Genomic DNA, 25,227 nt, shown 5'->3' with positions numbered 1-25,227 from the left:
TCCATTCTGCCCATAACTTACATAATTGCACAAATGCTTTCTTCAAGACAACCAAAAAGAGATGCTTCATGTATACTTCATTCAGTCACACGAATACATTAAGACAGACCCAGTGTTGTGAATAAAGTATGTAACTAATGATCATCAGGGACATTTGCCAGTGAATGCGTGACAGTGAGGAATACAATAACTACTGAATACCACTGCCTTGATTTGTGCTAAGACACCAGCAGTTTTTACACCATTGTTTTTGCACCAACATTGTAAGTAACAGCACAGTGGTGGTAATATTAGGCAAAAAGCTTTGAACTGACAGACCTCCACAGATACTTTCAATCGCTGGCCCAATGAAAGAAGTGTGCTGCTGGGTCTATGTATCCAGCTACCTGTCAGGAGATGCCCTTATTAGGATTATTAGACTAAAATATTTGAGAGGTCCTCACCTGATTCTATGCTTACTAAGCAAACTTCTGATAAGTGAATTGCCATCTAGACTTCAGGCAGAAAATGCTTAGTGGCTGGGTTGAAACACACTACAATTACATATTTCAATTATGTATTTCTCAATGTAAATTAGTAAATTTTCATTGTGCTTTTTGTGATTAAACAGTCTCTATTAGTTTTGTCAAGTCAGCAGTCTTGACTCCAGTCCTGAATTTTGGAACGCATGAGGCTATTTCTGAGGATAAATGCTACCTTACGCAAACTTCTCTATATAGTTTTTATTCCTTATGGACTTTAAAATTGTCTACACAGGCATGGAACTTTATGAAAATTTTAAGTAGAAAATCATAGATTTCTGGAGTATATAAACAACAAAAACTAACTTGTAAAATGCTAAAAATACCCCCAAAATACTTTTTGTTCAGAAGTATTAAAATGTTGGTATTTCCTAAATTCTTGAGATGACTATATAATTTCTTTAGTTGTAGTGTGGTGCTTTGAACAATGAGCAAAAATTCTTTATCAATAAAATGAGACTGAACTATGTGCAGGTACAGTGACTAACTTTTCAGCACTTCAACTCCTAGCACATCTTCCTGAATTAGAGGCTGGGAAGCTATGAACTACGCTTCCCACATTCCTTTCATTTAGGTTCTAAGAGGATGCATTTAAATTGCATCTTTGGTTTGGAGCAGCTTCATGTGGACAGGGAAGCAATTGAGCTCACAAGGATCACGGCAGAGATGAACAGTCCTAAAAGCGGCAGTGTCCCCTTCAGCAGGTTTCCTGATCCCAGCACAGGCAACAGCCTACAGTCCTATAGTGTGGTTTTGGGATTTAGAAGCGCAGGCAATTTTCAGTGAACTGTATATATGTATGTGTGTGTGTGTGTACACATATATACATTATATATATAATGTATATATACAGTTCATAATATATATTATGTGTATATATGGTATATATATACACACACATAATACACACACACACACACTTTAATAAATCCTGTGGGCTTAAACTTTTTTTTTACATTTTAACAGCACAGGATTATTAGAAAAACAGAGTCCCTGCAGTCACAGGTGGGTAGGAGAGCTTAGTTTAAAACTATTTTGAGTGCATTTTGTTGCTTGTAGTTAAGAACTGACCAATTCACATTTTAATAACATTTCCCTTAAATCATTATGTTTCTGGTTTCTACATTTTTATAATGTTTTCTTCTTCAATTTCTTTTCTAGGCTGACATAATGTCCCTTGTATATAGTTAAATGTTATTTTTTTTAAAAAATCAAACTACTGTGGCATTGTTTTAGGATACAACTATAATTTTATTATAAAACCATTCTTTTGGCATTAGTTGGTTACAGTGATAGCAAGATACTGTGAGTGTCGCTTAGCAGCTCTAATATAACTATAGCATTCCCCGCTTACTGAACCGAAATTTAAGTTACCTCACGTCCATTACATACAAGTTACCTGCAATCATTATTGCTGCAAATCCTGACACACATATTATTTAGGAAGAAGGTGATACTAAGGGTTTAGAGTAACTTTTGATAAGACTACAAAAGTTTCTTTACGGGATTTTCTGTTTCCTCTCCCTCTCCACAAATAACTTCGCTTTGAAAGAACCAAGTTACTTAGAACTTGCTGAATAGCAGCAGCACCCAAGGAGCATCACACTTAGTTCTGTTAAAAAGCAGTACCTGTGTAATGCATGTTTTACACCACAGGCAAAAGGAATGGTCACTCTAGCTTTAAACTCCTGCATTAGAGTCTCTTAAAAAAAAAGAGCATTTCATCAAATTCTTCTAGATGGTGTTATTGCTGTACATTTGTTGGTGGATCACTTTCTGTGCTGTGTTTGCTTTGAAGGGATCTCCCAATATATCTCCAATATTCCTTTCTTATAGTGTCCTTTTCTTTAGCTAGGATTTCACATAACTGAAAATGAAAAACAAAAATTCGTTAAATAAAATGTGTAATTCAATTTCTAGGGCAAAAGCATTGCAGCCAAATACACTTTAACTTAGAACATATTCAAATGAGATACACTGCTAAAGCTGTACACTAAGTTCACTAGTGACACAGGTGTTGCCCAACAGCAGAAAGGGCCCTGCAGTGGATTCTGTAACTATGCTGAAAAGAGGAATGAATATTAGTGGTACTTTGTAGACCTAATTCTGATACCAAAAAGAAAAGTACCGAGTGCCCCCAGCTTACCTCTAATGCTTTATTGAGAATGTCCTCCTTGTTGTCACATTGGTTTTCTAGCATATCTTCATAGATATCCACGAGAAAGGCAATTAGATAAGGGGAACTGTGGCTTGGTTGTAAATCAAGTAATTGATTTAACAGATTGGGATATTTAGAAAGACCAAGATCCTGTAAAATCCTAAAAAATAAAAATTACCCTCAATTTTGCCAAGAGAATAAAAACAGATCGAGAAAAAAATGACCCTAGTAAGATAAGCAAAAGTAAGATAAGCAAGGAAAGGAGTCGAGTTGAAATGAAATCTTCATTTGTGAGCACTATCACAAATAATTAAGTAAAATTAATTAAATTCAAATTTTGTACCATATAAAATTAAAGCAGAAAATAAACCATCTTAAAATTAAAGAGAGAAGGAAAAAACAGGGGAAATATTCCCATTTCTTCTTGAATGATTCTTTATTTATCCCTTTAGCTCTCCAGATATTAAGCACCCCCAACCCATCTCCACATGCAACTGGACTCTATACTTTGTGCTCTTGGAGCCTGTAAAGAATGACACGGAGCCTAGTTATGTGAGTGCCCAGGTAACTGAAACTTTTTTCATTCAAAGAATGAGACTTATAACAGGAGTCATTAGTTATGAAAACAGAAAGATCTGCCACATATTTGTGCAATCTGCTTGTAAAGGATCTGTCTTGTCATACTGTGTTGCTGAGCTGAACAGAAAATATGTATGCCATTCTTTTACATAAAAACTACAGAATTCATAATCACAATTAAAGCTGTATGCATGGACTATTCTAAAAATTGTGTTGGTATGTGCGTGGGTGAAGAGAAGGGTAGAGAGCATTGTTCTTGAGTTTTACCATAACACTGATCTACTTCTGCTCTTAAATGAAAAATTTCTCAGTATCCTTTTGGGTTCTGATTATGGAACATATTCCTTAACACATCATAATATTAGGTGGTTGTTTTTTATACAAAACACGAAAAACCATCTCTTACCCTTTCAAATAGTTCCATGCACTTTCATTATGTGGTACTAGTTTGATCATTTCCAGAGTGTATCTGTAAGAAAAAGACCACAAGTAGATCTCAATATTGTTTTAAAGGAATCGTGCAAAAATAAGAGATGTTGTAATAAGATCTTACACAGCTTGGACATAGGCTTTCACTCTGTTCTCTTAGTGGACTTTGGTACCTGCTAGGTATGTCTAAATTAGAGAACCCTTCAAGTCTGCAGTTGTCAGTTCTTACATAGGTCCTGCCCTCCTCTATAACTGCATGCAACTGACTTAACTAATCTAAAGGCTCAATTCACAATAAGAAATTAATGTGAGAGATTTTCTTTAATTTAGGCTTCCCCTTGTTAAAAGGAGACGTCTTTCTTTTCATTGGTAAAGTAACATTGGGAAAAGTCTAAGATCTACTATGCCCAACAAATCCTTAGTCATTGAAAAAGAATTACATAATCTTAAAATCTACAGTAAAAAACAAACAGCATGGGGTCTCCCTGGTGGTGCAGGGGTTAAAGTCTCAGCACTATCAAGCTATTGCCAGCCACTGCATCGTGAGTTTGATCAGGCCAGAGAGCTAACGCACATAGTTAGCTGACTCTCCTGTTCTCCCTGAGCTCTCCTGTCTTGCCCACTGCTCCTCTCAGCAATGTGTTTTCATTCATTAATCTGCCTGTTCTTCTTTCCACTCTGCCTCTGGTGAATCCTCTCACCCCTGCACCTCTGGCCTGCACCCCAGTTCTTGTATGCATAAATAAATAAAACATATCTTAAAAAAAATAAACACAATGGAAATTATATAGACAAAGAATAAAAATAAAAAGCCAGGACACATATTTCTAATAATTCTAAAACAAGATACTAGTAAGTTATGTGATTCCCAGCCAGATCCCTTAACCAGATGATTACCTGCAATTCACATCCAATTACAATACATCCCAGGGATTACAGAACTGTTTCCCTATATATTTGGTCAAATAAGTGAGTCACAGACTAAAATCTAGTAATCTTGGTTTTGCTGCAGTGCATTTATAGTAGCATTTTTGAGTAACAGACTCAGTCAGCATTATGAAAAGACTATTTCCAAACTACTTTTATATAACCTAATGTCTTCAGTAATTTGTAACAATAAGAAGATGCTTCATTTGGGCAATACTTAAAAAAACTTATTTACACACATGCGCACGAAAGCATTTTCCATTTTAGTATTAGGGCATGGATTTTAAGGTGAGACCACTCAACTTCAAATCTTAGTCCATCAGTCATTTTCCATGTGCTCCTAGCATATTACAGAACTCAAGTTCTTTGTCAGGTATCTGACAAAGATGTGATGAGAATTAAATAAAAATTCCTGACATCGCAATGTTTAAAACTCTTCTTAATTTTATTTTTTTGATATTAAATTTTAACTTTGACAACTTAGAATCTAAACTAGCTTATGTAACACTTTTATAATAATTTTCATGATTTGGTAATTGTCACCACTTAAAACTAAAATTTTTAATATTTTATTATACCTAATTTAATGAAGTATGCTTCAGTAAATAAGGAATACATAATATTTGAAATCTTTAATTATTAATTAGATTAATTCAGAGTAGGACTTGAAACATTCTACCTTTTAGCAAGAAAACTATTGAACTTTCAAAGGACAAATGCATTGCTTTCTTTCAGAGTACTTTTTCTAATTCTCAAAACAGACTACCAATTCTAAAAGAAAAGCAAGTAACAAGTAAGAGTGAATGCTAAAATCAAGTCTGAATTTTCTCTACATAAGTTCCAGCATTTACATTTTAGAATATTACAATTATTTCACTAAGTTCATTGTTAGAGCAATACTATTCAACTGAACTTCCTATGATGACATAAAAATTCTTCATCTGTGCTATCCAATATGGTCTTCACTAGCTACATGTAGGTAACTAAACACTTAGAATATGACTAGTGCAATTGAGGAAAAGAATTTTCAATTTTATGTAATTTTAATTAATTTGAATTTAAGCAGCCATATGTGGCTAGCAGCGACCATAATAGTGCAGCTTTGGAGAGTAGAGCAGTAAAAAGGAAGCATAAGGTATGCTAGACAGGTATGCAGCTGCTCCAGAAAGAAGTCCGGAGCAGGATTAATGAAGAACCCTACACTGCAGACTTGTAATAATTTAAATCACCGGAATTCTAAAACAGATGAAAGAGCGAGTCACCCCAATCCAAGTAGAAATAAGGGAAAGGGAGATGAGAAGCAGAAGTATCATAAAAATCAGCTCTTCTCAGAAGGTGTTAAAAAACAACTTTTAGGGGCCTCCCTGGTGGTGCAAGCAGTTAAGATGCAACCTACGAAACTGTCTGTAGCTGCTGTAGCACGAGTTCAATCCCCAGTCAGGGAGCTTCCCACATGGCCCAGCAGACATTTCCTGACTTGCCCGCTGCTCCCCTCAGCAGTGTATTTCAGTCAATCTGCCTGTTCTGCTCCCCACTTTGTCTCTGGTAAGTCCTCTCACCCCTCGCACCTCCAGCCTATACCTCAGTTCTGTATGCATAAATAAATAAATAAATCTTTTTAAAAAACCCCAACTTTTAAAATTCCAATTATGACTGTGATCTCATCAGATTATAGTAGCAATAAACATGTTCAAACTATAAAACAGACACTGTGACAAAATAGACAAAGTCAGAAAAGAAACAGTTATTAAGGTGTATGGTTATAGAAATTCAAAAATAGAAATTCATGCAAATTCGGAAATTTCTAGCTCTTATAATAGCTTTTTGTATGCTAGAGCACTAGTTTTCAATTGGAGGTGATTTGGGGCAATGTAAGGGGAAATTTCTCTGTCACATATGGGGCAGGGAACACTACTAATATATACATATACGGCACATAAAGATCAGGAATGCTGCTAGTGCACAGCACAGTCCCCTACAACAGAAACTTACCTGGCCCCAAACCCCCACTAGAGTGGACACTATTATCTAAAATGCACAAAATTTAATGAGATATTTTAAAGTAAAGTTTCTAGATACAATGCAATCTGATTTCATCTCAATCGCTAGTAGCAACAGTATTTCAAGAAACTTAAGACATTACAAAGTAGAGGCATACTAGATTATTTGTAAATTTATCACCTTCTGTTTCACCTAAGTATTCTGACCTATTTGTTCCATGAAGGTAGGACTAGGGCAGTCTTGATCTTTGCTGTACTTTCAATGCCTGAGATCTAGCAGCTATACAAATACTCATTTTGTGAGTGGACAAATGAAGGAAAATACTAACTGGACTTCTCTTTCCAATACAGCACGATCATTGTAGCCAGTGGTGTTAGAAATTACGAAGTATCTTTGGTTCCAGACAGAGTTATTTCTCACATCCTCTTTGAGAAGCTGGTCTACATATTGCAGCTCATTATCCCAAAGTTTAAATTCCTAAATAAAAACAAAACAAAAAAAACCTCCAACTAGAAATGCTCCATTATTTATGAACAGTAAAAATAAAACTTCACAAAGATACATAAGCAGAACTAAAGACATGACATTCTTCACATATTTGAAGGAAAGTTAAGAGATGCAGATCAAAGAAATGGGGTGGGGGAGAATCATCAAAGACAAGAACGGTCATGAGGAAGGAGAAAAATCAGGAAGAGAGAGTAGCCAAGGTAGTTTGTAATTCAGTACCATCTCCTTAAAAAGCAAATTAGATACCAAAAAGCATGTTTACATTATTGACCCAAGATTTATTCTAAAGGACGAAGATCAAATACAAAAAATAATGTCTAAGTATTTATGCACTGTTCATGGTGAAAATTTAAAAGGCAAAACTCTAACTCAGCAAAAGAAAATGATTAATTATAGTATATTAATTTGGCATGATTTGATATCAATACATATTAAGTAAAAGGGACGCTTAAAAAGCATATATATGATAAAACTGCATGTACAGAACACATGTACAGAAATATACATAACTGGATTAAGGAATAAATTTTTACATTATAAAGTTGTTTCAATAAAAATTATGGAAAGTAGAGGAGCAATAAAGACAACTTGAAAAAAGAGAATGGTCAAAACTCAGAAATGCTGCAAAAGGGATGTTAACTATGAAAAAATAAATGGCGCTATAGTTCTTATCTGATAATCAGCAAACCAAGTAGAATTTCATTAAAAATAATAGTTTTAGAAAATGTATCCTTTCCATTAAATTTGGAAAAGTGTACATTTTTAAGTAAAAACATTTTTGGTGAATTGCTCCTGGTATAATGAAAAGTACAAAAAGTAACAATTACTGGAAATAATTCACAGGAAACAACACTAGAATTGTTTTCCAGAATAAACAGAATGTCCAGAGTGGGAGTTAGAACTATTTTTTTCTATTCAGCAGTTAGCATAAAATTTTAACAAATGGGCAGAAATAGAATACTTGAAAGTTACTGTAAAATCATATCCTAAAGTTTATGTACACAAAAACTTTAATATGTAATTTGGCCTTATTAATTAAAATAACACAGTTGCATTAAAAGCTTACAACTACTTTTCTACTCAATTTGGTAATAAATATTAGATACGACACAATTCAAATGAAAAATATTTAAAAGTTACTATTATTTTCATTAAGATGAAGTAACTCACAAGCATTTCCAAAGAAATTACAGAGGCAACATGAAAGATGTCAGGTTTTAATTAAGCTTCTTAATAATTCTTAATCCTTACATATTGCATAGAATGACATATCTGTTTTTTTCAGTAGTATACTCATAATTTAATAGTAATTTTAATTATTTAATTCAGTTAAAAAATAAAAATCTGAAAAACCTTGGTAAGAGTTGAAAGGCAATACCTGAATAACCCATTGTCGATGTTGCCAGGCATGGTAATTCTTTGCGTCCTGATTAAGAATATCAGCAATAAACTCAAGCTCCTGAGATGGATCTTTTAGCCATTCCACTAATACTCGCCTATGATGCCTAAAGCCAGTGAAAAAGAGAGAAGTTTTGCGTTAATTTTCCCATGTAAAGTACCAGCTACATGTGTTGTACTAGGTGATGTAGGAAACACTCAAGAAATAATCATCTCTAATCTCCAGGCTCTAGTGGGGAGAAATGATAACACAAAAGTAACAGTAAGAAAAAATAACGCAAGATACCAAGTAAGAGATGAGGAACACAAAACATTGATTTGTATGTAAAATTAAATTGGATACTTAGGGCTTAAAAATTTATTCAAACTACTTTTAAACCTGAAAGTATGTAATCTTTTGACAAACACAAAATTCTGTCAAATAATGATGAAACATTTCCAGATGGCATAATGTGACTATAGGAAATGGGATATGATTTTATCAAGTATAGATGCTCCTCTGCTTATAAACAGGCTGTCAGAAGTGTTACAAACAAGCAACTGGCTCGTTCCACCAGTTAGTGGGCAAAACTGAATTCACTTTCATTCTGGTAAGTTAAGTATGACAAGTTGCAAGATTGTAAAAAGAGGGGTTTTCTGCAGCTGGAAAACACTTCTAGAGAGTTTTCTTCTTTTTTCAACAGAGTTTTCAATTGGGTTCTTTTTCTATTATTTTCTTTGGCTGAAACATCTGTAAAATTCTGTTAGTGAAAATGTTCTAAAATTCATTGTGGTGATGGCTATACATAACTGTAAATATATGAAAACCACCGAATTGTTTAACTAGCTGAATAACATGGTATGTGAATTGTATCTCAATCAAGTGGTTAAAAAAAAAAATCTGTTAGCATTGATTATCCTAAAAGTGAGTGGAGGTGATGGGAAATAGGGGAGAAATTTAACATGTAATGAATGACCTATTCTATATGCATAGAAAATTTAAAAATCTTTTTGTAGAATATTAAGAAAGCATGGTAGTACCAAGAAGAAGATTCTAGGGGGAAATATTTCCAAATAATTTCAGAAATCTTCCAAGTAAGTGAATACTGGTAATATTTTATTTTTCCAAATCGTTGGAAAACTCTTTAATTTTGGAAAAACTTAAGAATTAGGTCCTCTGGCTGTCAAGCTGACTTCTTTGCACAAAATTCTAAGAAACTCTCTCTGGTGTACTGTGATTTAAAGAGTATTAAATACAGGGATTTATCTTACAGCATAAGTTTTCACAGTGAGAATAAAAAAGTAATCAATTACTTCAGAAACTCAACATCTGTTCTCATTTTGGTGTGTGTTCTTTCTTCTAAGACTGACCTATATTTTGGAGCCCTTCCCAAGCAAATCTTAACCCCCACTTCTCTCCAGACACTCAATCTCTCTTTTTCTGTTAATAGTCTCTCCTCGCCACAAGCACTTTACTTTAGAAGAACAAAATAAAAAAAAAACTTAGCCCTAACTAGCTGCTTGCAATGTTTCTTTCCTCAACAGCCAAGCTTCATCTCCTACATATGATTCAACCCACTGCCACGTGGGAGGACTACTCACACCAAGATCACTCACTAACAACCACTTAGTTAACAAACCCACATGTCATCTTTTAGTCCTCTCTTTCCCCGACCCCTTGGCATAGTTGATACTGTCATCCATTTCTTTCTTCTTGAAACTCTTAGTTTCTGTAATAATAACTTCGCTTCCTTCCAGTCATTCTCATTACTTCTCTGCTTCTTAACTGATGCTTACCAGTGTTCTATCTTCACCTCTGATTCTCCCTGAGCATCCTCATGTACAGCTATGATTACAATTCCAGATAAACATTATTAACTACTTACTGCAAAGCTTTCCATAGGTTTTCCACAAGCACATCAATTCCACTTGTCCAATACCGAATCCATCCTTCTTTCCCCAGAAATGTGCTACTTTGTTTCCCAAGACCCCCCAAGTAATCGTCACTACCATTTACCCAAAGTCAAGCTTCCTTCCAACACCCTCTCAATAAATTAAACTTCAAAATCTGTTGCTTCTTGCTCTAAAAACCCTCACAAACTTACCCTTCTCTCTTATACCGCCCGCCCATCCACTCCTTTTTAAAAGTTTTTATTTTTTTCTTACATCATTGTAATCCCCACAGTTCTCCTGCCACCGTTATCACCCGTGAACTATCACCATATTTCCTTGTGTTCTTCCCTCCCTTATTTTGCCCCCTTCCTGCCACCTCCTTTGCTATATGCCTCAGTTCTACGGTCGGCTTGCTAGTCTTTGACTTTTTCTTGACATTTCATTTGGTTTCTCTATATTCTACATATAAGTGAGATCATCCACTATTTATCTTTTTTCCTTCTGACTAATTTCAGCTAGCATAATCCTTTCCAGTTCATCCATGTAGCCACAAATAGCATGAGTTTATTTATTTATTTTTTTGATTGCTGAGTAATGTTCTATTATATAAATATACCACAACTTTTTGATCCATTCATCTATTTGGGGGCATCTGGGTTGTGTCCATATCTTGGCTACGTACACAGTGCTGCAATAAACATAGGCCCACTCCACTCTCCTAACTTACCCCACTGCAATGGCTCACAGCCTTGTGAACCTACTCCAGTCTCTTCTGCAGCCTGCAGCCAGCTTAAACCTTATGAGACACAAATCTCATCAAGTTACTTCCTCAATTAAAAACTGTCAATAGCTTTCCATTGCCACTAATATCAAGTCCACTCCTCTTAGCAATATTCCTAAGGCCCTTTATAATTATCCCATTACTCCCCCAATATACTTGAATCACATGGAATTATATACAGTTCTCTGAATGTATAATGCTCTTTCATGCCTCTCCCCAAAATATTTTGTCACAGAAGTCCTTCCTCTCAGAAATTATCCTTAAATCTTAAGACACATAAAATAGGGCTGGTATGTGTTGGTAATTACATTAGAAAAAAATACAATAGTAGTAATGCCTGCATTGTGAGCAGTCAGTGGTACACAAAGCAGAGAGCTTGATGTACACCACCCTTTCTCTACTGCTTTCATCACTACCACCACCAAGACCAATGTCTCCACCTCCTTCCTCCCTTCACTCCAACACAAATACCACCTACTAACCTCCTCCACCACCACAATAACAGCAGCCAAAGCACCATTTGTGGGGTGCTCACTATATGCCAGGTACTGTTTAAACTCTATTTTCTTCCTATTTGTTATCTGTTTGCCTGCTCTATAACTTCTTTATTCCCACTATGTTCAACTTCCCCATCCTTAAAAATTTTTTTCTGACTCTAGCAGTATTATAGTGCTCATGGTGAAACTTTAAATTTAGTGTCAGCTAACATTTGAGTATCAGCTAGGATCAGGTATCATTTCAAGCACTAAACATAAAATTATCTAATTCTCCTAACAACCCTATGAGATAGATAATACTAGTTGCAACGCACAGTACTACAATTACAAAACGATTCCTTGGAATCTCATCACCTTTGGCAAATATTATTAGCGTAAATATTACAGCATACATCCTATTTTCATCTTACCAAACTTGATAATTCTTAGGCTGTTCCTCAATTATTGCAGTGATGTAGTTCATTTCCTCATGCAGGTCCTTTTGAAGAGACTTTAAGAGAACTCTCCGAAAATGCCTACAACGAACATGAAGCATTCAAAATGTCATTATACTGCATTAGCAAAAAAAGCTACAACAACATATACCTTTTTTGGCAGGTATTCCATATAACCAATAATTTAGCAATTTAACTGCTTATGGTTGTCCAAAGTCATACAACTATCTGGTGATTAGAAGAATCAAGTGTTTTGAAGTAAAAGTGATGAAAAGCAACAAATGTGAGATAGAAGAAAAGACAACTCATAATTATTTTCAGATAATACTCTGGCTAGTGTTCTATAATACGAGAATCAAAGACAACACCTCTAACCCTGTATGGTATAGTTTATTTTCTTCGATACGTTATTCATATAATTAATTCTATTACAGACATTATCAAATATTTTACTTTTCAAACCACCACAAAAAGACTACTTATAAATTAGACAAGTTTCTCTTTTAATTTCTTCATAGGTATAGTCAAATCACTAAAAAAAAAAACTTTTCCCTAAAGACATGATTAATTGTGGTCTATTTTTTACTTCAAAATTTCAACTCAATATATGAGAGAAACAGTTCTAGAGCGGCTTTAAAATGAAATGCTAAATAGAAGAAATAACAATATATTTCTCTTATTATTAGTAATTTACAGAAGATTATGCTTCATAGAACATGTACATGCAAACAGTTTGGTTTATATGGTCAATGACTTCAAGTATACTACTTAAAAAAAAAATAAACAGCAAACTTAGGAAATTTGAAAAATGCATGCCAAGTTGCTTTGTGCTATATAGTCAGGAACTTCTTAAAAATTAGGATACATTAAAGGCATAAAATGACGACCCTATTAAGAATTCCAGTTAAACAGGGTAGATTAAATAAGTTTATCCTCACTCCCCAGTAAGGAATAAGAAGGAACAACACTGGTAAGGAATAAGAAGTGACAGAAATCCGTAACAACAAAGAGAACTGGGGACAAGCGGATACTATAACAATTGGAAAAGATGAACAAAATTATGAAATATGGTAAGACTTTTAAGTGACTTAGAAAAGAAAATGTCTAAAAATCTGTTAACAGAGAAAACAGGCATTGGGGGTGTTCCAAAATTTGGAGTCAAGAGTGGGGGACTCCTTAGTGGTCAAGATCCCACCTTTAACCCAGGCAGAGACACAGCATTTCGTGACTTGAGCAAGAGATACTAGCTTTATTCTCTGGGAGAAAATCAGAACCAGAAAGGAATACCTGACACAGTGGAAGGGTGAGGAAATGATGGGAGAAAAAAAAAAAAAGAATTTAAAACACTGATTTACTAAACAGTGATAGTCCCATTCCCCAATCTTTCTGTCTGACACCATGTTCCTCCCCCCAAAAAAACTGTCTCAGTCAAATGTGTACTTCTCAGGCAATAATCAGACAACTCCTCTTTGGAGCAATGAAGTAACTAAGAGAAAAGACCTAGAAATACTGACATGTGAAGATTTCACACAAAAACAGCAATATCGCCACTCACCAAGCTCACAATGAAGCCCTCTCGCTGACAAGTCCTGCAACACTGAAAGCTTCCAATCAGGCTTTTTCTTGACTCCAGTATCAATATGAAAGGAGAGCCAAGTATTACCAATTATTTGAGAAAAATATTTACGCAAAAGAAAATGACCAAAACAGATAGAATAATGAAAATATATCACATCTATGAAATTTTTAAAAGATGCTATTTAAGAAGAATATTCAGAGAACCAAAAAAATTCTTAAAATCAAAAATGAATATCAACAGAATAGTTGAAAGTTGAGGAAATATCTTAAAAGGACAAAGTAATAAAAATAAGAAAAGGCTACTTAAGAGGTACAATGTGCAGGGCCTCCCCTGGTGGCACAGCGGTTAAGCGCTGGGCTGCAAAGCTGTCTGCAGCCTTTGCAGTGCCAGTTCGATCCCCGGCCGCCAGGCGAGGGTCCCACATGGTGCCCAGACCTCTCCTGCTGCCCGCTGCTCCCCTCAGCAGTGTATTTCGGTCCATCTGCCTGTTCTGTTCCCTGCTCTGGCTCTGGTGAGTTCTCTCACCCTCCCGCGCTTCTGACTGTACCCAGTGCTTGTAGAAATAAATAAATAAATCTGTAAAAAAAAAAAAGGAGGTACAATGTGCAGGGCCTCCCTGGTGGTGCAAGGGGTTAGGACGCAATCTGTGAGGCTCGCCACAGCCACTGCAGCACAAGTTTGCTCCCTGGCCAGAGAGCTACCCACATGGCACAGCAGACCTCTCCTGACTTGCCCACTGTTCTTCTCAGCAGTGTATTTCAGTTGATCTGCCTGTTCTGATCCCCACTCTGTTCCTGGTGAATCCTCTCACCCCCCCAAAACTCTGGCCTGTACCCCAGTTCTTGTATGTATAAATAAGTAAATCTTTAAAAAAAGGGTAAATTAAAAAAAAAAGAGGTACAATGTGCAACTATAAGGCATTCCAGAATGAGAAAACAAGAGTAAAAAGAGATGAAACTATAAAAAAACATAGAAAATGTCCCCAAACCTAAAGAATGGTTTAACTTAAGGAATTGGAGTCATCTCACTATCGGCTAAAGAAACAGAAAAAGATTTAAAATTCTGAAGGAAAACAATTTCAATTTTGAATTCTATTAATATAGTTGAGAGGTTAACTAAAGACACTTCTAAATGTGTAAAATTTCAAAACTGATTTCCCAGAAAGCCTTTTAGAAGTTTTCTTCTACTCAAGAATGTAGTCTCTCAAAATGAAGAGGAAATCAAGAAAGAGAAAGCCGCTGGATCTAGTGAACAGTGAATCTCACATATGGAAGAGGTAAAGACTAAATAGATGTGCAGTTACAAACTTGATGAAGAAGGGAAAAAAACAAACTGAAGGATTACCCTTGTGTACACCAATAATGAGACATTTTACATACATCAGAGTCTGGAATACTAATTAGTCACTGGCACAAAGAAAACTGTTAAAGGGCATGTACTACTATACACACCCTTTATATAGTAACACACACACACACACACACACACACACACACACACACACACACTCTCTCTCTCTCTATAAAATGAGGGTTGGTTGGCATAACCTGATTATTTAAGTAAAAACTGTGATGGAGATTATGTAGTGGAGAATGAACTCTGTAGCTTCCATAGAAGGAATAGCTAATATCTAAGAGGGTAAAATAAAAACACAAGCATATTATTTAGAATATAGAGGCTAATTAAAGAAAAAACAGCAAAGAGCTATTAACTCTGAGGAATGGGGCTCTGGTGCATGAGAAGAAATGGGGTAGAAATTGCTATTTTTCATTCAAGGTCTGACTTTTAAACACATTTAAAAGTTAAACATGAGTTGTTAATATGATAAAATTAAATTTTATAAAAATTAAATTTTACTTCAGTAAGTAAAAAGAAAAACCATTCATACTAAACATGAGACATTTAAACAGGGAGTATTAACGATGTGTATTACGTACCACACTGTATAATTGGCTGCATTTAACTCAATAGCATCTCTGGTTAGTTTAAAAGCTCGTTCACTTCTTTCATCACGCTGCAGAACAGCCCGGAAATAATCATAAACATCTCTAACTGGAGACAGAGCACACAACTGCATTAGGACAATTTTTCTTGTTTAAAACTAGCACTATAAAATACTCTTTTACCCTATGAGGAAAGACATTTCATTACATGTGTATCACTTATAATAATAGACAACATAAAGTCAAGTAACTGCATGATTGCCTCCATCATAGTGCTATAGAATCATAGCCACTCTCTATCTGCAACTGAGCTTAACACTCATGTATGTGTACGTACACAGGGGTTATGTCAGATTCTAGAACTCCGAAAGACCTATGCATTAAAGTAAAATCAAGAGTACACTGTCAAATGTATTCCCTCAGTTGTTTTTCTCAATTTTTATTTTGTTCAGTTTTTTAATTGACAAAGTGGTAGAAAATTAAGAATAGTATAAAAAGGTACATACTAAATTTTCATTCCACTAATTCTCACCTCCTCCCCAGAAACAAGCACTACTAACTGATACACTCTATGCATATACATTAATATACACATAAGTGCATACTGTATGCATATACAAATTTGTGTTCTAATTCCATCCTCCCATTTTTCAAAAATGAATGAGGTCATATCACACTCCTATTCCAAGCCTCGCTTTTTTCACTTGTACTAGTGCAAACCCCTGTGGAAAACCACTTGGTAATATCTACTAAAAATGAAAATCTACATACTTTTAAGCCAACAATTCTACTTCTAGTAAAAATATACACCCATACACCATGCTGTGAAGCTGTACGCAGCCTCTGCAGTGCCGGTTCGATCCTGGCTGGCCAGTGAGGGTCCCACATGGCGAAGCAGACCTCTCCTGTCTTGCCTGCTGCTCCCCTCAGCAATGTATTTCGTCAGTCTGCCTGTTCTGTTCCCCGCTCTGTCTTTGGTGAATCCTCTCACTCTCCTGCGTATCTGGCCTGCACCCCGGTTCTTGTATAAATAAATAAATCTTTAAAAAAATAGATATATAGATATATACACATATACACACCCATACATGCCCAAAGCATCCAAGAAAATTTACTGCAGTATTTGGATACATAAGAAACAAAAAAATTGGGAAAAAACAGATTTTGCCATTAGTAAAGAATGGGTTAAATGCACTTTGGTCCATCCACACATTGACATACTATGCAGCTAATACTAAGGAGCATGCTCCGTTATATAATAATGTGGAACAAATGATAAAATACGTTAAGTGAAAAAATAAGGCACAGAGCAACATGTTGTTTGCTTAGTTGAAATCATATTTATTTATGAATACACTAGTCTGAGGAAAAGATTTGGAAAGAAGACAAAGTTTACCACATTTTTCATATAGGTGCATAGCATTTCAATATATGGGTACCCTGACTTTATTTGACTCATCTCCTATGAATCAATGTTTACATTGTTTTCATTCTTTTGCATACCTGAATATCATTGTATGTTTTTGTGCACCAGTATAAACAAAGCATATCTCTAGGATAAATTCCTCCAAGTGGAAATATTGGATCAATATTATACCCATTGTGGCTGCTGAAAGGCACTGCCAAATTATCCTTTCAAAAAAAGATCAATATACAGTCCCTGGAAGAAGTATCAAAACACCTTTTTCCACATCACCGCCGACATAGCATCAAAATTTCTGACCTTTGCCAATCTCTTAAGTGAAAATTTAGACCACTGCAACTGTTAATCAGTTTTATTTCATTTTCTGCAATAGAAAATGAGACTCAGATTCACAATTTCACAATAGTCCAGTGTATCCTGGAGACAAGATAAACTTAAATCTAGCCTGACACCAAAGGCCATGCTACCAATCATAATGAACTGGTAGACACTGCAGCTGAAATGCCTTCATAACATAGCACAGATTAATGTAGAGAACAGATTATGACCTGAAACAGACTATCACACACAAACAAAGCTCCCTATACATTAAGTATCTTAAATACTTCCATGACTAAAAGTTTATGTGGATATGCTATTTTTCTTAAGCATATAATTTTCCAGTACTGACACCATTCACAGATCAGTATGCATGAAAACAATGTCAATAATAGTTTGGCAAATATTGTTTAAAAATGAACAATGATGGGGCCTCCCCGGTGGCGCAGCGGTTGAGCGCTGGGTTGTGAAGCTACCCGCGGCCTCTGCGGCGCCGGTTCGATCCCCGGCTGCTCCCCGGCCACCAGAGGAGGGTCCCACATGGTGTGCAGACCTCTCCTGCCGCCCGCTGCTCCCCTCAGCAGTGTACTTCGGTCCTTCTGCCTGCTCTGCTCCCTGCTCTGGTGAATTCTCTCACCCTCCCGCGCTTCTGACTGTACCCAGTGCATGTATAAACCAAACAAACAAACAAATAATAAATAAATAAATAAATAAGACATGCCTCTTAAAAAAAAAAAAAAAGAACAATGATGTTAAAAATAATTAAAAAAATAATAACCTAGTTTGATTACCCTTTCTGCTACTATTGGCAAAGTGGATTGTTTTCAAAATTTTGTTTTATAAAAAATCACTTTCATTTCAATGACTTTTCATTAAGATTTATATATACATAAACATGTAAATATATTTTTGTGAGTGCATGAGACAGACCCAAAAGTGAAATAATCTAATGAGAATATGAATATTATAGCTTTTCACAAATTCTGAGACATATAAAGGTCACCAATTTCTAAATAATCCCTATAAAAAGTTGAATTTAATTCATACAGAGTAAAACTTAGAAACATAAATGGCAACTGACTAGGGAATAGTATGAAGTCATCAAGAACTAAGTCTCCAAATAATTTAAAATTTATAACAAAATGCTTATGTGTCAACTCTACAATGTATATACACATTATTTTATAAGCACACACACCTATTTATAGGAAACAAATACACCTATGCACATATGTGGTATGAAACCAACACTGTCCAAAAGTAATTGCAGAGGAGTAAGTGGAAAGATCAAATGTTAACTGGTTATTATTTCTGGATGGTAAGACTCTTCTTTAACATCCTGAATTTTCTATAATGAGCACGTATTACTCCAAAAACCATTTTTTATTAAAGAGAAATCTATGTTCTATGTAAACAGGGTACACAATAAAAAACACATGAAATTTCTCCCATTTCCATGCCACTCCCCAAAGCACTGGATCTGTCAAGGGTAATGCTGTTATTAGTTCAATGTGTCTTTCCAGGCATTTTTCCCAAGCACATAAATGTATATGTGCTTAGGTATAACTATTATTCATACTGCTTTTTATTTTAGTATTTTCCCCTTCAATGATACGGTCTTTTGTGCCAGTATATATACATCTACATTACTCTTCTTTCACTATTCTATAATGTAGTATAATTTACATGTCAATGTTATTTTTTTCTTGCAGAATAGAATTCAACAAATGGAAATAAAATACTCACCCTTAGAGCTATAGATTTCAAATCTACAGGATCATAAATGAATTTGGGATTATATAAATAGAATTTGACATTCATTAGCCTCTTCTATAGTTATCTTATTAAAATATCCTTTGACTTAAAATTACAAATTCAATATTCTGTCACCTTCAAAGTTTCTATGTGCGTTTTTTCACTCAACATTATTTCTGATATCAGTCCATGTTATAACAGCTCTAGGGCCTCTAAATGGATATACAGTATTCAATTGTATGACAAGGATACATTTTATTTATCCATTCCCTATAACATGGATGGGATGTAGAGATGGTTTCCTACATTTTGCTTTTTCAAAAAAATGCTGCAAATTGTAACAGCAACACATACAGTACTTACTGTGAGTCAGACACTGTCCTATTATTTTGTGTGTAACTCACTCACTTAATTACGTGGGATGGAACAGAAATACAAAGAATAAATAATTTATCCAAGATTACAGAGTCAGTAAAATGATGAAGTTATAATTTGACCACATGAAGTGGCTCTGAACTCTGTTGCTTAACCTCCTAGTACATTTCTTCGATCCTATATGCCAGAGAGAACCCAGAACGTATCATTAGAAGCAGCAATTCAAGGTTTTGGTTTTTTAAAAAGATTTATTTATTTATGCATACAAGAACTGGGGTACAGGCCAGAGGCATGGTGGGTGAGAGGATTCACCAGAGACAGAGTAGGGAATAGAACAGGTAGATCGATGGAAACACACTGCCGAAGGGAGCAGTGAGCAAGACAGGAGAGGTCTGCTGCTCCATGTGGGTTGCTCCCTGGCTGGGGATTGAACTCGTGCTTTAGTGGCTGTGTATAGCCTCACAGGTTGCATCTTAACCCCTTATGCCACCAGGGAGGCCCCAGGCATTTCAAGGTTTTAAGATATGCAAACACTTCCCAGTTTTACCAGACATAATTTCCAAAATTGCTACATTTATGAAATGTATGGATCTGTTCATATATCCTAATACCTGACTCATAAGACAGTTTTTAAAACTTTGCTATTTAATTCATGGGTGGAAAATGGCATTACCATTTTAATTTGTGTATCTTCCATTCCTAATGATAATGGGATTTCCCTCCTATTTAATAGTCAGTGGAAGTTTCTCTTCTGTGAACTGGCTTTGTATACTTTTTACTAGTTTGTATGCTTAACTTTCTGTAGGGATTCCTTACAACTTCCTGAATAACAATCCTCTGTTATGTGGTATCTTCTTCTGTATTACTACTAGCCTTTTTACTTTCTCCTCATGTTATCTATTGCATACATTATAAATTTGACATATTCAACTATCAATCTCTGATCAGTAAGTCTTACTTCTCTATTTCTTTGTGGCTTCTAATACAAAGTATGTAAGAATTTAAAATGTTGATTTCTCTGACTCTGCAAAAAAGGTTTTATTAAATTATTTTTAATCCCAAGAGAAATGTGGATTTTATCAGTTTCTTCAATATATTTGTTATAAGTATTTTATGAATTTGAAAAAGTTATAGCTTTCATTTCTCTGATCATTATTGAGGCTAATATCTTATCACAGATAGTCTATCTCTTTGAGTGAATTTTCTTCACACACAGTATCTCTCAGAGTGAGGAAGCTTTGCCTTTTTATATCAGAAGTTATATCTTCTGATATTTTCCTTAATTAATTCTGAGTTTTACAGCTTGCCTAATACCTTCTTTGCCTCAAGGATGAAAAAATACCCTCTTACATTTGATCTGAGCATGTGTACAGAATGGTTTTAGAACTTTATTTCATCTGTAATTTCTTTTCATGCAAGGTATGAAATGGGAATATAATTCTGCTTATATCCAAATGCACAGCCAATCATTGCAAAATTTATTTGATCAATCCATCTTTTTCATACAGAGATGAAATGCCCGTTTAATCACCTGCTCTTTTCATTAAGTTCCCATTTATACTAATGATAAATTTTTAAATTCCTCATTAATCTATTTCTGTACCAGTTCCATTTTCATATTTCATAATCATAGAAAACAATAAATGCTTTTATAAAAAGGAATGATCTTGGATAATAAAATCTTAACTGAAATAAATACACATATATATACACACATACACAAAGTTACAGCACAAGTATTCCATTTTATTCATTTATCCTTTCCTAGAAGAACTAACAATTAACATTTGAATGACCTTCAATTTACAAAGCATTATCACATTCCTTATGAAAGAATGATACTTTGTCAAAGAAAAGAATCCACTCATTTTAGTACCAGTAAATGTATTCCAACTGATCCTAATACCATACTGCCACAATATATTTCAAAATGTTCACATTTCATTAACCAAAGTATATTTTAAATATAACATTAACTCAATGATACTGTATTTAACATGTAAATGAACTAAATCAAATAGTACCTGTTGTGTTGTATAATGTAACATTCATTACTTATACTTAAAATATGCCCATTCTTTGAACAAAGAAAACTTTCAACCATGAAAATAAATGACAAAACAACAGTCACTTATTTAAGTCACTCAGATCTTTATTAGACAAAAATCTGTGATCCATCTTGCCTCATAATTGTGAATTTCAACTCTGCCACTAAATTTGACTAACAGATCTTTTCTTAATAAAAATTAACTTACATTTTTCACTGTAAATGATCTGGACCACTGGATTAGGGCCATCATTCTGCGGCACTGGATCTATATCAGCCCATTCTGCTCTATCCCTGGGGAGAGGGAAAATATAAATATAAATATACACACACATATTGACATATATATGTGTATGTATGTTTCAGTAATTCTATTCAAATACTTAAGAAAAAAAGAACTCTGGTACTTTTAAAAATGGCAATAATTAGACTAATACTAGCAAATTATCAATATTTGAATATAATCATGGCTCGATTCTTCATGATCAAGTTTTGCCATTTTGCTCTACATGTTAAACTTTTAAAGATTGAATAATCTTCCAAAAATTAGTTAATAATTTAAGGTCAATTAAAAATCAGCCTCTGGAGTTAGCATTAAAAAGTTTTAACTAACAATTTACTAGGAACTGACATTTTAAAACCAAAGCAAATATTATTAGTTTACTATATATTGAATGGTGGCCCAGGTGGTCATAGAGAGAAGGGTCTGGAATATGACAACTGTCTGAGTTGTAATACTGGCTCTACCACTTACTGACTGTGTGACCTTGAGAAAGTTAGTGAACCTCTCTGGACCTCAATTTCTCCATTTGTAAAATGGAGATGATAATATTACCAACCAACCTTAAAAGTCTGTTGAAAGGATTAAATAACATGTTAAGCACTTAAAATGTACATAAAAATAAGCATATAAGATATAGTAAATATGCTACATATATACTAATATACATATACTAGCATATAGTAAACATACTACTATATTACAATGCTTAAATATGTATGCTACATATATATAACATAGCATAATAAATTTTAGAACAAGCATTTAATATCAACGCTAAAATAACATTACAAAAATAAATAATAACATTACTGTGACAACAATGGATGCCTAAAATCATTCTGGTATGAACTGCCAAGTGTGATCAGATTTATTTTAACCACTTATTTACTTACAAGTTTTCCCTTTCACCCACTTTTTAGTTTTCTATACTGACCAGCTATTGACAGCAGAAATTCTGTGGTATTCAGACAATCCTGAAATTGTGTACATACATAGGAAAAAGGGGAAAACAATTAGCTGAAATTTGAGACCTAGAACCTGGGGGAGTGACATAAAAAAGGCAAGGCTGTCATGTGGTCATGGGGAAATCAGACATGGTTAACTGCAGAATCTTGAGTATCTTGCAACTCAGAAAGGAGGTTTGAGGGTCCATGGGCCATCACAACCAGTTTAAATCAGTAAAACATTATCCAAAAACAAAATCTGGAAAGTGATTTTCACTCATTCATAACAGGGAAATAAGCCATCTAATGGGTTTACCTAGAACTACAGAAGGATAAAATAAGACACAGGACTTCCCAAGAGTCTCTGCAAGTCCAAGCGGAGCTGAGACTCAGCATTACTATCAGAAAGTAAAGAACTGATGGGATGGGACAAAGTGCTGGCAAAGATGGGGAGAAAAGTCAAGAAAGTTAGTTACAGCAACACCCATCACTACACAGCACTTGTATTGACGTACGTGACGACAGAAGGCTGTGTAAGAGAGTTTAAGGAACAAACACTGTTTCAGCCTTACAGCCTGAACTCGGTGCCAGGCACTTGCTAGGCATTAAAGCACTAAATGAACATGTTCGGGTCCTGAAAGATCTACTCCCAGCTCTCTCCATGTCAGCAGAACAAACTATGAGAGGTCCTTTTACCTCATTTTCAAAGTGAGCCAGTCCAACGAAGAGTACAGCAATAAAATTTGATTTTAAAAACTGAGTAAATTTGGACCTTATTTAAACAATCACTTCCTGCCAAGACTATCGAAACTCCACCTAAACGTCTCGCACGCCGTCCGATTCATTAGCAGGCCAGCCTAGTGGGAGCACGGGAGAGAGCGGGAGAGCCCCCGGGTCGGCCACGCCGCCCCGGCGCCGGTGCTGCCGGGTCCAGACTCGTCTCTGCCCCTCGGTGACCGTCCAGTTCCCGGAACCGCAACTCCAAAGCCCGGGGAGGCCCCCGAGGGGCCCCGAGACCCCGCAGCGCGCGCCCCGCGGTCGGCCGGGGCAGCGAGGCCGCGCAAACTTCTGCCAGACCCGCCGAGGCCAGAGCCCGGGTCGCCGGCAGCCGCCCGGCCGGAGCCCCAGCCTGGGGGTGGGGGCCCCGCGAGGCGGCCCTGCCGTGGGCGTTACCTGTACAGGACATAGGTGGGCGAGTCCAGACTCAGAAACCCGTCGTCCATTGGGGACGCCGCCACCTCTCCGGCCTCGGCCATCTCTTCCTCCTGCAGCTGCTGGGGCGGCGGGGGGTGCGGCTGGGGCGGTGGCGACTCCGGCTGACCAGCCTCGCCGCCCTGCGCAGCCTCCCCGACCCCCTCGGTGGCCGCCATCTCGCCAAGGTCCGCAGCGGAGGCCCCGCCCCTCCAGCGCCACGCCCCTCGCGCCCTGCCCCCACCGGCCACCCGCTTCCGGTTTTCTCCCCTTCCTACCATAGAGACGCGGGCCAGAGAGGCCCAGGCCGCGTGCTGATCTACGCACGCTGCGTAGACGCTCTTCCACGGCCGGGTGCGCCCGGGTCTTTCGAGGGCGCGCGGATTCCTCTTAGGTCATCTCCTCTGTGGGCTTTTTCAAATGCCTTGGGGCATTTGATGCTTGGAGCTCGTGCTAGTGTTACAGCATCACTTCAGAGGGAAGTTGGCACCTCCTGTGGACCAGGGCAGCCGACACACAACTCAAAGCCCAACCCCTTCCTCTGGCCACCTGCAGGGAGCTAACCACCAGTGCGCTGCATTGACATTTTAAGGGCCTTATGTTGTACAATTTTCCCCTCTTTTTGGATTGGATACTGAGTTTCAAGCGCAGACTTAAAGGAATTCAGGGCTGTCTTTTGTAATTAAAGTTCTAGTTATATAGTATGTGTATATGTAATAGGAAAGGTGAACATTCGTTTAACAAATATTTATTGATCACCTATTACATGCCAGGCTTGCTCAGGCTATAGAGTATGCAGTCATGGAGTAATAATACTCTAGGGAAGGGTAGCTGACTCTGCCACCCACAGTTGCAACTTTAGTGTATTATATTGAAGTGTAGGCACTTGAAAATCAGGAAACATAGGGAGCAGCTTATTCTGATTTTCCCTTATCAAAGATTGATCCTCCAAAAGGAACTCGTTTGTCATAAATCCAATCCTCAAACTGTATATCCCACCCATTCCCATTCCTCAAACTGTATATCCCATCCATTCCTCTTAGGACACTTTCATCTTTCCTAAAAGTCATTTACTTATCCATCTGAAGTGGAGTGGTTGTCTAGAAATGGTAATGGGTAAAGAGCACATGGGAGAGTGTGTCAGAATTCAAGAAAAAGCTTTTTGGGGTGACAGATGAGCGTTATTTTGATTTCTTGGATGGATCCATCACAAGTTTAAAAATGATGAAATTGTACACTTTGGAAATAGGCAGTTTATGGGATAT

The 25,227-nt window shown here is 36.3% G+C and overlaps 1 protein-coding gene across 2 annotated transcripts; it reads right to left on the bottom strand.

Moving 5' to 3' along the window:
* Nucleotides 1-1,757: 1,757 nt before the first annotated feature.
* Nucleotides 1,758-24,164, bottom strand: FNTA (farnesyltransferase, CAAX box, alpha). Of its 2 annotated transcripts, none has more exons than XM_037526180.2 (9): nucleotides 23,945-24,164; nucleotides 21,753-21,838; nucleotides 15,621-15,735; nucleotides 12,081-12,185; nucleotides 8,501-8,627; nucleotides 6,944-7,092; nucleotides 3,665-3,727; nucleotides 2,668-2,839; nucleotides 1,758-2,388 (listed from the first exon to the last, which is right to left on the bottom strand). In XM_037526180.2, the coding sequence occupies exons 1-9, from the start codon at nucleotides 24,139-24,141 to the stop codon at nucleotides 2,266-2,268; spliced, it is 1,137 nt and encodes a 378-aa protein (XP_037382077.1). In that variant the 5' UTR covers nucleotides 24,142-24,164; the 3' UTR covers nucleotides 1,758-2,265. The 2 variants fall into 2 exon arrangements, with proteins under 2 accessions (XP_037382077.1, XP_054556920.1); XM_054700945.1 differs by lacking the exon at nucleotides 23,945-24,164 and adding an exon at nucleotides 23,468-23,618.
* Nucleotides 24,165-25,227: the final 1,063 nt, after the last annotated feature.

The sequence above is a fragment of the Talpa occidentalis genome, unplaced genomic scaffold (assembly GCF_014898055.3).
Source record: "Talpa occidentalis isolate TD23 unplaced genomic scaffold, MPIMG_talOcc4v2.1 talOcc4.4, whole genome shotgun sequence".
Classification (NCBI taxonomy): Eukaryota; Metazoa; Chordata; class Mammalia; order Eulipotyphla; family Talpidae; genus Talpa; species Talpa occidentalis.
The sequence above is the reverse complement of the archived record's forward strand: the minus strand, read 5'-3'. Positions and strand labels throughout refer to the sequence as shown.

Excerpts from the sequence above, each read along its gene's own strand:
- FNTA (XM_037526180.2), bottom strand. The coding sequence starts at position 24,141 with ATGGCGGCCACCGAGGGGGTCGGGGAGGCTGCGCAGGGCGGCGAGGCT. Across the intron at positions 15,736-21,752 it reads GATCATTTACAGTGAAAAAT|TTAGAGATGTTTATGATTAT; the intron begins GTAAGTTAATTT and ends CTCTGTCTCCAG. Across the intron at positions 2,389-2,667 it reads TTCTCAATAAAGCATTAGAG|TTATGTGAAATCCTAGCTAA; the intron begins GTAAGCTGGGGG and ends TTTCATTTTCAG.